Here is a 12,533-nt window from a genome sequence, read left to right as displayed (position 1 = left end):
TAATTGAACAATACCTATATTGTGGCATTCTCATTGCATGGCTCATACTCTAAGCCATTATAGCCCAAGGAACAAAGTAATCTCCTCAAAAAATAACAAGAACTTTAAATTTGGGTAAACGGCAGATTTGAGTTTATTTGTCTCTTAAAAATGGACAAGTGACATGAAAGCAATAATCAAAACAAAATGTTAAAAAAAAATGGTTCCTAATAAAAATTGTTGAGTTGAAAAAAAATTGAGCATGGAATTATTCCACAGGATGTTTCAAAATTAGGGTTTTACAACAGCTTCCAATGATCCCGATCAAATTAGCAAGCATTAAACGAAATAGTGAATGAGGGAATTGAAATTGAAAACTCTATCAACAGTTTATAGAAAAAAAATCAAAATTGAACTAGAAGTAAAAAACTATGAGACATCAAATGTTAGCAAATATCAATTTGTTGCGTTTTATGAATGTGAGGGTAGTTGGTAATATAAGAAGTCTCTTCAACTGACAGATAGTTGATTCTGCTCCTATTACTCTTCAGAGGATAAGTACTGAATGTATTCAAAATTTCATTGTAGATGTTGCTCTTTAGGTGACTTATTCGATCTTAATGATACCAATTATCGACTTGTTCCGTTTTTTTGCATGTAAGTGTATAATCATTTTGTGACTTTCTGTTCAGCAATTGGATGATCTCGTTCTGTTGTAGAATCAAGAGAGAAGATGTCCAAAGTGTGTGCTACGATGAAGTTGGATGCTTCGATTCATCCGGGCCTTTTGGTTACTTGGACATGTTACCATCCAAGCCAGAAGAAATAGGTACAAAATTTCTTCTTTATCCTGGAAGGAATCGAGGAAGGAGTGGAACGCCTCCAGCAGAAGTGCCGTTTCATAACATATCGGATGCTTTTGACTGGGCGAAACAAGGTTTCAATAACAGCTTGTCTACTAAAGTGCTCATCCATGGATTCGGTAGTGGATGCACCCATATATGGGTGTACGAGATGAGAAGTGCTTTGATGGCAGTGGTGAGTTGATAGAATAAGAGGGTAGTTCACCTTTTAATTCATAATTTTAGAACAATATTTGCATTTACATTTCCACACTTCTTGAAATTTTGTGAGATGTTGAAAATTTGTCCATAAATTTCTATTGTAATTCTCTGGTCGGAATATAGGATGTGCCAAAGCTAGATTCTACATGTCAAAGGGCCGTAAGTGTGTAGGAGATATAAGTGAAAAATGTATTGGCCATAGAAGTTAGATAATTCAGTTTTGTTTTAGCTACATCTGAATGATGTTCCAGACGTTCAATATAAAGTTTTTTTTTTATTTTCATGTTGAAATCGAAAAACAAAGTTGGGACCTTTCCAGAAAGAAATTAACATTCTTTGTGACCGAATTTTTTTTTTTACGCAATTACATTTCTATCTCTTACCCAACTAGAGAAACGGAGCAACGTGCGAATCTTACAGGACCCTATAACATATAAAGAGTTTTCCAATAAGAGGTTTCAATTAGATTAGTCAGCTATCTATTTGTCCAGAAGTCAATTTTGAAGCAGTAATCTTTCGAAGTTTGGCAGTAAAATCTACGCCAGTTTTCAGTCCTCATATTATAGTATTTGGTATTGAAGTTTGATTTTTTGGTTTCTTCACCAATTCATAATATGAGGACTGAAAACTGCACTATATATTCGTCCAAACAAGACCAACTCAGCTTACTGCTGACTCCCAATGGCGTTTTATAGAAATGTGGGACCAAGCACTCTATGTAATGAAAATCTTCACTATATAATTTAAATTTTATGAGAATTTGTGATTGCAGCTTCAATTGGAGATGTTTCCAATATGCAATTTAAACAAAATTTCTTTTTGAAGGGATTGTTGAGCCTCAATAAAAGTAGACCTCAAATCTAGATTAAGAACCCATTTTTCAACTGTTATAAAAACAAAAACCATTTTCCTGATTGCAATAAAATCTGTCATCGCACTGACTACCCTCCCCCTCTTTCATTTGACAGGAAGAGATAAACGTCATCTGTGTAGATTGGGAAAACGGCGCCACGTTGCCGAATTACGTCAAAGCCACAGCCAACACCAGATTAGTCGGGAAACAACTTGCGATGCTGCTGCAAGGACTGGTAAAACACAACGGGCTGTCTCTCCGGAACACCCACCTGATTGGCTTCAGTTTGGGAGCCCACGTCGCTGGATTTGCCGGGGCAGAAATCGGGAATCTATCACGAATCACCGGATTAGACCCTGCAGGACCCTTATTTGAATCCCAGGATCCCAGAGCCAGGCTCGACCAGACAGACGCTGAGTTCGTGGACGTCATTCATAGTAACGGCGAAAATTTGATTTTGGGGGGTCTCGGCTCTTATCAGCCGATGGGGCATGTAGACTTTTATCCCAACGGAGGTCGGATGCAGAAGGGATGCAGCAATTTGTTCGTCGGCGCGGTCAGCGACATCATCTGGTGTAAGTATGTATGCATAATGAAGCGTTGTTTTACTATTATTACGGAGTTTTAAATTGAAACAGAAAAGTACTGTACTTGTCAATTAGTCTACTAATTGATGAAGGCTATATAATCGAAATATCAAAATTATGACATGGTTGTGCCAAAAACCTTCACTATCATATTTTTTTTTCAAATATATATTTGTTTGTCAAATATAATTCCAATTGACAAAATATTAAAATCAACCTAACGAAAAATATATTATCCAAAACCCTTCACTGAAATTACAAACTCACAACTTCAATATTTATTTCAATAACTTGCATTTGAGAACTGAAACAAATATATTCTGTAGTGAGATATACAGAGATGGCAATCTTAGCCGCGTTAGTCACATCTTTTGGTTGATTTTGACTGTTATCAATATCTGATTACTTTAAATTTTAAAGGTGAAACGACGAGTCCAACTGATGATTAATATAGATATCAAAATTATGACACATTGAAAGACCCCTGATGATAAAAATTGTATAAAAAATTGTGAAATATGCGTCTGTCTTGATTTCAATTTAGTTATTCAATTCATTAACCTTTTACTCAATTTGTATAGTTTCGGCAGGGTCGGCGCGAGAAATTTTGGCGCCTGAAGCAAAGAAATTTTTGACGCCCCTGCTGAAAAAGTATCAATTAACACCACCATACCACCTCACTACCTATGGCACCTCCCCCCCAAAAAAATAAACATCACCTGCTACGATCATAATTCGTCATTTTTGATTTCTCTAGTGTTTTTGCTAATCGTTTCTTTCTGAAGTCGTTTCCACTGGGTTTTCTTTTTTTTTCGGACATTCTTACCTACAATAAATTCCTGGATTTCTTCGACGCCAATGAATAATGGATAAGTAATATATCTCACTCTCACATTCACAAGAACTGCGTACGATCGATGAAAGATTACCTATCACACCACAAGATACAGAGGGCGGTAAGGCATGCAAAGCTTCGAAAACTAAATGAGATTAAAAAAATATGTTCCGTTGAAAACATTTTGCATTTATTAATAACTAGTTTCGAATGCAGAATCGTAGAAATTTTCCATATGTTGAATGTGTAAACCAACTTCTACATAATTCGAAGCGTTGTTTTTCGTCTTTGTGAAATACATTCCATCCCTCATTCAATAAGGGGAATAGGCAATGGTGCTTATATTGGTTGGGTTGCCATGTGTTATTTATTGAACAGGCGGCTTAGTAAAGACGGTTTGGATAAACGCAGCAAAGCGAACCAACCTCATGTTGTTCTTAAGAATAAAGACAAATTTTTTTCAGAAATATGAAAGGGCGGCCTCAAACTAGGATAAATTGCCGCCCTTTGAATAGAAGCGCCTGAAACAGTCGCTTCACTGTTTCACCCTAAACACCGGCCCTGAGTTTCGGATAATTTATTTTTCTTTAGTTTGGTCTTAATATTCTGTAAGTTGGAATCATATTGTTAAACAAACAATTATGTTTATTTCAAAGAGATATATCGGATAGAACTCAGAGCTTTTCTCAGTTTTTGATAAATCTGATGACGCAGTCATTAACTCAAACTCTCAACCTGATTTGATCTGTCATCACGGAAATATTGGGTATTGTTTGTTCAAGATTATTCTTGAATTTTCTGTTAGCTTAAAATTTGACATATAGCTGAAAAATAATATTCATTTTTTCTTCCATAAAACATTTCACAGACTCACCCGATTGAAATTGTTATCGTTGTTAGAACCCACAAGAGTCATTTCATGAGTTTTGCTGAGTGAGCTCTGGAGGAAAGAAATAAGATTCTTAATCTTCAGGTTCCCACATTCTTGAAAAAAAAACCATTTGGACTCTATTCAATATTTTCAATCTGTGCTGAATTATCGACCATTCATTCTGGGACACCCTAGAATACATTTTCAAAAATTATTGATGAATAATTCGTAGAAGAAGAATTTAGTCCATTACTTCAGAGAACCATAATTTTGTTTCATCATTGTAAAAAATCGTGAGCTGATGAAATCAAACTTGAAATTGTATCGAATACCTGCCTAAAACAACATTTTTACGTTGAAGTGGATAATTTTCTCCGTGATGAAAATTCATAACTCAATTTTTTAGGAGGAGAATTGAAATGTCATCGTTTAAGACTAATATTTCTTTTGCATGCAAAGGTCGTGAAATGTTGGAACAATACAAATAATATTTCAGAGGATATCGTAGAACGCGGGCGATCAATAGCGACTGTTCTTGTTCTGATTCAACATAAAGAAAAGAACTTTTCTTCTTTTGTTCCCGATGTATACGATGAGTCATTTGTGGTACATGGTTTTCTTATTTTTCATTTTATTCCTTAGTCTTTCGGTGCTCTCCGTTACCTTTTGTTCATTTGATTTTCATGTTCCTCTGGATAATTTGGAATTCTCGTGAAAACATATACATAACAAATTAGTCATCATTCATGAAATCTGAAATTTAGTTATCGAAATGTCGAATTTTTTTCAATGTTTTCCGGAAGTCACTGGCTACTCCACACAATTTAAATTGTGGTTTTTACTCATTTCAAGTTCTTCCTCGATAACTCATTTCAGTAATCATTTCGGGTATAGGGTTTGCTCAAATGACCTCCCCACTGTTTATACGTAAAACTGACTGAAAAAAATGAAATTTATAGGTTCTTATTTGAAAATCTTGAGCTTTGATGCATTTCAGTTGTCCAAGTGCATGATTTTCTGATAAAAACCCTGTACATTTATGGTCCAAACCGCAAATAGTCTTATAATAGGGAAGACTGAGGAGGGTTGATACATTTTTTACAAAATTGTCATTAAAAAAATTTGTGTTTAACATTTACCAATCCATTTATGTCAGAGTGAAATTTAAGGACATCGCTTAAACGTTTAGCAGTATTCAATTGCTGAAAATGGAAATTTCAGCCTTGATTATGAGTTCTTGAAATTGTCGGTGCAAAGTGTCTCAAACCTCCCTATAGATGGGAGGCTTGATACATTTAAAGGGAGGATTGATACAATAAGAAATAAAAGGTACAAGCAATAATAATAAATTAATATTTTATTACCATAACACTACCTAATTCCTACATAATTCGCAAGTAAACATTTTTATTTTAATACTGACTCTTGCACAGGCTGAATAGTACTCCATTTTCTGATGAAGATGATGATCCAGATTGCATCAACTACAATTCATTATTTTCGTCGTTCATCAAAAGATGGATTTTTTTCATTTTCGTCCTCAGGATCCAAGTCACTTTTTTTGTTTTTGCATTTTTGTTTAAAACTTTTCTCTTGAGGTGAGATTTACTGTATCAAACCTCCCTAGAGAACAAATTTAGAAAATATAGGACGTGAATATAATATGATATTCGATAGAAGATCTGTACTACTGGCGTATATGTTCTCAATGAAATGCGCATCAAGAATAAAGTAATGAAGCTCTTTAGTTTCAGTTGATAAAGAGATAAAGCCTTGAGTTTGTACGCAAATTCTCACATCAAATATAGGGTGTTTTTTTTCGAGGTATATAACTTTAAATTGGCATTACTGTTCAAGATGGCGATCGATTTAACAGCTGTCAAGTGATTTATTCTCAGTTTGGTTTGGCATCATGAATAGACTCACGCCTGAACAACGCTTGCAAATAGTGCAATTTGGCCCAAAATGAGATTGCCGTTGTTCCCGATTTTCATAAGCGAATTTTGTTTAGCGATGAAGCGCACTTCTGGTTGAATGGTTACGTCAACAAACAAAACTGCTGCATTTGGAGTGAAGCTTATCCTCAAGTGTATGTCGAAACACCGTTACATCCAGAAAAACTGACTGTTTGGTGCGCTTTATGGGCTGGTGGAATCATTGGTCCGTACTTCTTCAAAAACGATGATGGCCAGAACTTTACAGTCAATGGTGATCGGTAAAGAGCCATGATAACTAACTTTTTCATTCCTGAATTGAACAACCATGATGTCCAGGAGCTGTAGTTCCAACAAGACGGCGCAACATGCCACATAGCTCGTGCCCCATTCGATTTATTGAGAGACACGTTTGGTGACCGTCTAATTTCACGTTTTGGATCTGTTAATTGGCCTCCAAGATCTTGTGATTTAACACCGCTAGACTACTTTCTGTGTGGCTATGTAAAGTCATTGGTCTATGCGGATAAGCCACAAACCCTTGACCATTTGGAAGACAACGTTCGCCGTGTTATTGCCGATATACGGCCACAAATGTTGGAAAAAGTCTTCGAAAATTGGACGTCCAGATTGGACTACATCCGAGCCAGCCGTGGCGGTCATATGCCAAAAATTATATTTAAAATGTAATGTCACAAGATTATCTTGCGGATAAATAAAATTCATGTCAATCGAATAATTCATCGTTGTTTTATTGCAATTTAAAGTTCTATAGCTCTAAAAAAAAACACCCTTTATTAAGAAGACATATTTTAAGCCTAACAACTCTTGTTCGTGACGCGATCGTTGTTAGATTTTAACTGAGACTTTTTCCACACTCATAGAGACACTGCACGCGATTACGCCTTCTTTGAAGAACCGAGGCGAGAAATTTGAACGTGTATCAAACCTCCCCTTGTATCAACCCTTCCCATAAAAATTGAAAAGCACGATCAATAAATCATAACTTTGGTTTTTCATATTATTTCTGTCGAAATTCGCAAGGCATAATGCAAATTCTTCACGCGAAGAAAACGGTGGCCATATGGTATTGAGAATTAAGTGTTTTCGATATGAAAAAAGCAGAATTTACTAAAACAACCATGACATTGGAATCATCGTCACTCTTATCGCGAATCAACTTTCATGCTCCTTCGAGGAGATTCAAACAGCTGGAAACCTTCGTCTTGCCTTTGAGGCATACTAACAGCTCCAGGAATTCCCCTATTATTAGAATGCTTGGTCGTTGTAATAGTTTCAAGGATCTAGTGGATGTAATTGGTCACAGACACGAATATGTCAAAAGATGTTTGGGTAACCACTTCAGAGGTATCTCTACTTAATTGATTGTTTTTTTTGTTTATTTTCGCTGAATGATCTTTTTCCTTTTTTCAAAGAAAGATCACAAGTATTATGCAGGATAAAAATTGTTTAATTGAATATCAAAATTTTGTTCTTTCTCTCTTTTTTTTTGTTTCTATGTAGGTATTTGCACTTTCCCTTTTTTAAAGAAAGATCACAAGTAGTTATGAAGGATAAAAATTGTTCAATTGAATATCAAAATTTCGTTCTTTTTTTTGTTTCTATGTAGGTATTTGCACTTCTGTACATCAATGTTAATTAGTGGACATTGTTTTAGGTATTAATTTACCTGTATATGTTCTTGTTATGAATAAATAAATAAATAAATAAATGACATAGTTGGCGAGCTGGCTGTACAACTCGAACTAGATTCCATAAGATAAGATCTAAAGAAAAATAAGGATGGCGCTGATGTGGAATCCAGAGCTTTTGAACGCTCGTTTATTCATACCCCAATTGCACCCTTGGATACCTCATATATAGTTACGTGGTCCCAAATGGTGCAATTTGCACATGAATGAACGAGCACTCAAAAGCAACTGACTCCACGTTGTATTTTCCTCATTTTACTTCAAACTTGAAGCGTCAATTTGAAGGGAATATTTTCACATTCAAATATCGAATTAGCTCCTAAACTCATCCAAAAGCAATCTCAGCAAACTTATTGAAATAATCAAAGTTTCCGTAAAATTTTGCAGGTATGAATTTTTATTCCACGGAATAAACTCAAGTGGATATTACTTTCAGCATCTGCCGTCGAGGGAAGATCGCTCTGCAACCACAGAAGGGCTTATAAGTTTTTCACGGATTCGGTCTCGCCAAGATGCCATTTTCCAGCGTTTCCTTGTGATTCCTACGAAGACTTTCTGGCAGGAAAATGTTTTCCTTGTACGGACGAAAGGTAAACATCTTTTCATTTCACGGAAGAAGAGAAACGTAGGGTCATCCGAATGATAAATAACCCTATAAAGGAAAATATATACCGGCATGGTGGGTTGGAAAAGATGGCCTTGGGACATTCGAACAAGGGTACTGTTCGGAATAGAATTCAGAAGGGAAAACATTACTGCCTAGTCAAAATGATTTAATATAATACCTTACCATTAATGCGAATATTTTATCGAGAACAAAGATGGTGAAAACATCAAACATTTACATTGAATATACAGGCTGGCCACTTTTTCAATGGGATTGTATTGGTAACTTTCAAACCATAAGAGTAAGAAGGTCAGTCAAATGAAGAAAAAGTTGCATTCATAGAAGCATTATCAAGCAGTTCAAACAAATCGAGATTATCAGGGCCGGTTATTGAGATATCATAAAAAAAGTAAATTCTGTCATTTTGATTTTTTTTTCCCACTTTATCTCGAATATTATCAAAAAATTTTACAGGAATTTCTTATTCGACAGTCAATTGTTCTCAATTTGACGTAATCAGATTTCGTATCCAACGTTTCGTGCTCTCTGGGCCACCCTCAACCTCATTTTTTTCAATACGGACCTGTATATTTTATGACACTTTTCGAAATAACTTTTAACGCTGAATTCAACGATATATCATACAATGTCATTCAAAGTTGATTTTCAGGTGATTTTGACCCTTATCCAAATTTCTTTGGGTCGGATCTGTACTACATTTCGGTACCTTTAGTTTAATTAACAACAAGCAATACATTTCGATGAGGAAATCAACTTACTCATCTTGAACTTAATGGAACATATCAGAATCAAATCAAGAAGCAAGTAATAATTATTCACATATTTCAATTCATAATAATTAAACAAATTATCATTTAATGAAAGAAATATCGAATGATTATTCGAAAGTAAATGAAAATGAATGAAGTAAGTGTTCGAAATGTCCACCATTTTGTAAAATGCACTTAACGGTTCTGGCACCCATACTTCTTATACATTTGGTTATTTCGTCTTCTTGAATACCTTCCAATACATTCTCAATCTTCTCGCGAGAAATCACTATTGTTGGATTTGTCATTTGTTCCAGAATTGAACTTTATTTTGATATCATTACGATATAAGTTTTGCAAGGCTTGGTATTCAAATTTAAAATCATTGTATTCACGTCTCTTGACTATTTTATTAACAGCAGTTTTTGATAAATTGCATTCACTACAGATACGACCCAAAGAAAATTGGATAAGGGTCAAAATCACCTGAAAATCAACTTTGAATGACATTGTATGATATATCGTTGAATTCAGCGTTAAAAGTTATTTCGAAAAGTGTCATAAAATATAGAGGTCCGTATTGAAAAAAATTAGGTTGAGGGTGGCCCAGAGAGCACGAAACGTTGGATACGAAATCTGATTACGTCAAATTGAGAACTATTTATTGTCGAATAAAAAATTTCTGTAAGATTTTTTGATAATATTTTAAATAAAGTGGGAAAAAAAGAAAAATCAAAATGACAGAATTTACTTTTATTATGATATCTCAATAACCGGCCCTGATAATCTCGATTTGTTTGAACTGCTTGATAATGCTTCTATGCATGCAACTTTTTCTCCATTTGACCGACCTTCTAACTCTTATGGTTTAAAAGTTACCAATACAATCCCATTGAAAAAGTGGCCACCCTGTATAATCGAACTCAGGTTAGGAGTGGAAATATTTTCCAGTTCCTGGACTTAAATACACTTTATCATTCTGCTACTTCAATTTCACAATAATAAAAAAAGTAAACCACATAGTAGACATTTTCTAAGTAGAATAGGCATATTCCATAGTTCAAAAAAGTTTTGAACATAGGAAACTACATAGGCGTACAATTTTGCTTCCGCCGTTTTTTCCCGAAATTCGAGGCTTTATTGTAAAAAACTGGTTGTACATTTATAATTCAAAGTATTGTCTATCGCTGGTCACCACTTTCTCCCATCTTTCGGGCAGTGTGCGAATCCCGCGTTGAAAAAACTGGTCATCTTTTGAAGCGATCCACGAATCAATCCAATTTTTCACTTCTTCATAAGACTGGAAGTGCTGGTCAGCCAGCTCGTGTGCCATTTATCAATCAACAAGTGGAGGCAGGTAGGGTAGGACTTTGCATTTCAACGTTTTCATTTCTGGTGGTTTAAACAACTCATAATACACTACGTCGAGCTTGTTCCACCAAATACTGAGCATGACCTACAAACCGTCAATATTCGGTTTGACCGTTGACCTGGAAGCATGGCCGATATATCCCCATGATTTTCTGCGCTCAGGATTATCATAATGAACTAATTTTTCGTCTTCAGTCACAATGCGATGCAGAAATCTCTTCCGTCTTTTCCTTGCAAGCAGCTGTTCACAAGCAAACAAACGCCGTTCAACATATCTCGGCTTCAACTCGTATGGCACTCAATTCCTTGTTTCTGAATAATTCCCAATACTTTCAGGCGTTTTGCAATGGCTTGTTACGTCACTCTTAATGATCCTGGCAATTCCTGCTGTGTTTGACACGAGCCTTCATCAACCGCTATGCTGGTCTTCGACATCGAAGTCGCTGTTCTTGAAGCGTTGAAACCACTCTCGGCACTTTATTTCACTACTAGCTGCCTCACTTTAGGTATTTGAGAGCAATCGATGAGACTCAGCCGCAGATTCTTGAGATTGAAGCACAAAATTAAAAAATAAAAACAATCACACCTGCCTTATTTTCCAGACGTTGCTTCCTCGGACTATTACTCGTTCCGATTAATGGCACACTGCCTGGCTGACCAGCACTTCCGGTCTTATGAAGAAGTGAAAAATTGGATCGATTCGTGGATCACTTCATAAGATTCCCAGTTTTCTCAACGCGGGATTCGTACGCAGCCCGAAAGATGGAAGCAGGTAGTGGTCAGCAATAGACAATACTTTGAATCATAAATGTGTAACCCATTGTTTACAATGAAGCCTCTAATTTCTGAAAAAAAACGGCGGAAGCAAAGTTGTTCGCCTATGTATGTACGCCTATGAGTCCAGTGGCACAGTGTTTCCTACTTTTGAAGGGAAAGAGATAGAAATGTTAAATTATATAAAGTTACCTTAGCTGCTTTCCAGTCAGGTGCGTATCATCCCGGGGCTCGGCGCACTAGAGCTTCGAGCCCTTGCTATGAGTGGAACGCGCCAAAACGAAACTGTCGAATTGAACGTAAACAACCCAGCTGTCTCGTACTTTATGCTAAGTAATGGTCTTCTTTCTCCCTCACACCTGTCAGGACTTGAAGCCCTGCAAATGCAGGGTGTGCGTCAAGGGAAAGGAGAAGGTAACGCGAGGGCTGTTTACTGGAACAGTACAAGTGAGCTCCTAACGTTGGCTGAAAAGCACTTCTTATAACTGATCATTCAGTACGAGTATGGCCTCAAATAACGTTATTATCTCTTCTACAACTAGAGACCTCGAGCTCTATTTCAGGACTCGAAATATCCTACAGGATCATTAGCAATTTTTTTTTCAAATACATCATCCCATTGAAACCATAAGCCATTCATTATCATTCAAATCCATAATACCACCATTCGAAGCAATAACCAGGCGTTCTATTCTTCTACATATACGAATAAAACGATGTGATTTCCATAAAGAAACACGGTAGCTAAAAATATGCCTCCGGTTTGATTTTCAGAAAATGTGGAAATATGGGCTATTACGCTGATAGGTCTAAAGGACGAGGACAGCTGTATCTTATAACGAGGGATGAGGAACCCTTCTGTGGTAAGTATCTTTACAATAGGGATAAAATATTTATGAATATTGTGAAACGCTTTTACGGTGGATCTGAGTAGACGTTTCGTCCTGATATATTAGATTTATTGTTTTAATGCTCTTATCGTTCCACCACTCGAAACTGAAATCCTTGGAGGTTTACACGCACAGCATTGGGAGAAGGAATAGTTACAATGGAACTGAGAAGATTTCCGACGTAAAAAGTTGGGATATTTGAAGATTTAGTCAAGAAGTATTGTTGAGGAAAACATTGGAGTTCATTGGGGAAAATATATCGCTAACCTGGTCTCTATTCAGTCTC

General features: G+C 36.1%; 1 protein-coding gene across 1 annotated transcript in view; it reads left to right on the top strand.

Annotated features, from left to right (window-relative positions):
• LOC123681176 overlaps positions 1-12,533 on the top strand; it is a 70,772-nt gene that overhangs the window by 54,448 nt on the left and 3,791 nt on the right. The window contains exons 4-7 of the mRNA XM_045619414.1: positions 699-1,017; positions 2,012-2,471; positions 8,272-8,425; positions 12,132-12,220. Of these exons, the coding sequence (XP_045475370.1) occupies positions 699-1,017; positions 2,012-2,471; positions 8,272-8,425; positions 12,132-12,220 (1,022 nt within the window). The remainder of the gene's footprint in view (positions 1-698; positions 1,018-2,011; positions 2,472-8,271; positions 8,426-12,131; positions 12,221-12,533) is intronic.

Source organism: Harmonia axyridis, chromosome 5 (genome assembly GCF_914767665.1).
Source record: "Harmonia axyridis chromosome 5, icHarAxyr1.1, whole genome shotgun sequence".
Classification (NCBI taxonomy): domain Eukaryota; kingdom Metazoa; phylum Arthropoda; class Insecta; order Coleoptera; family Coccinellidae; genus Harmonia; species Harmonia axyridis.
This window is presented reverse-complemented; position numbering and strand designations above follow the sequence as displayed.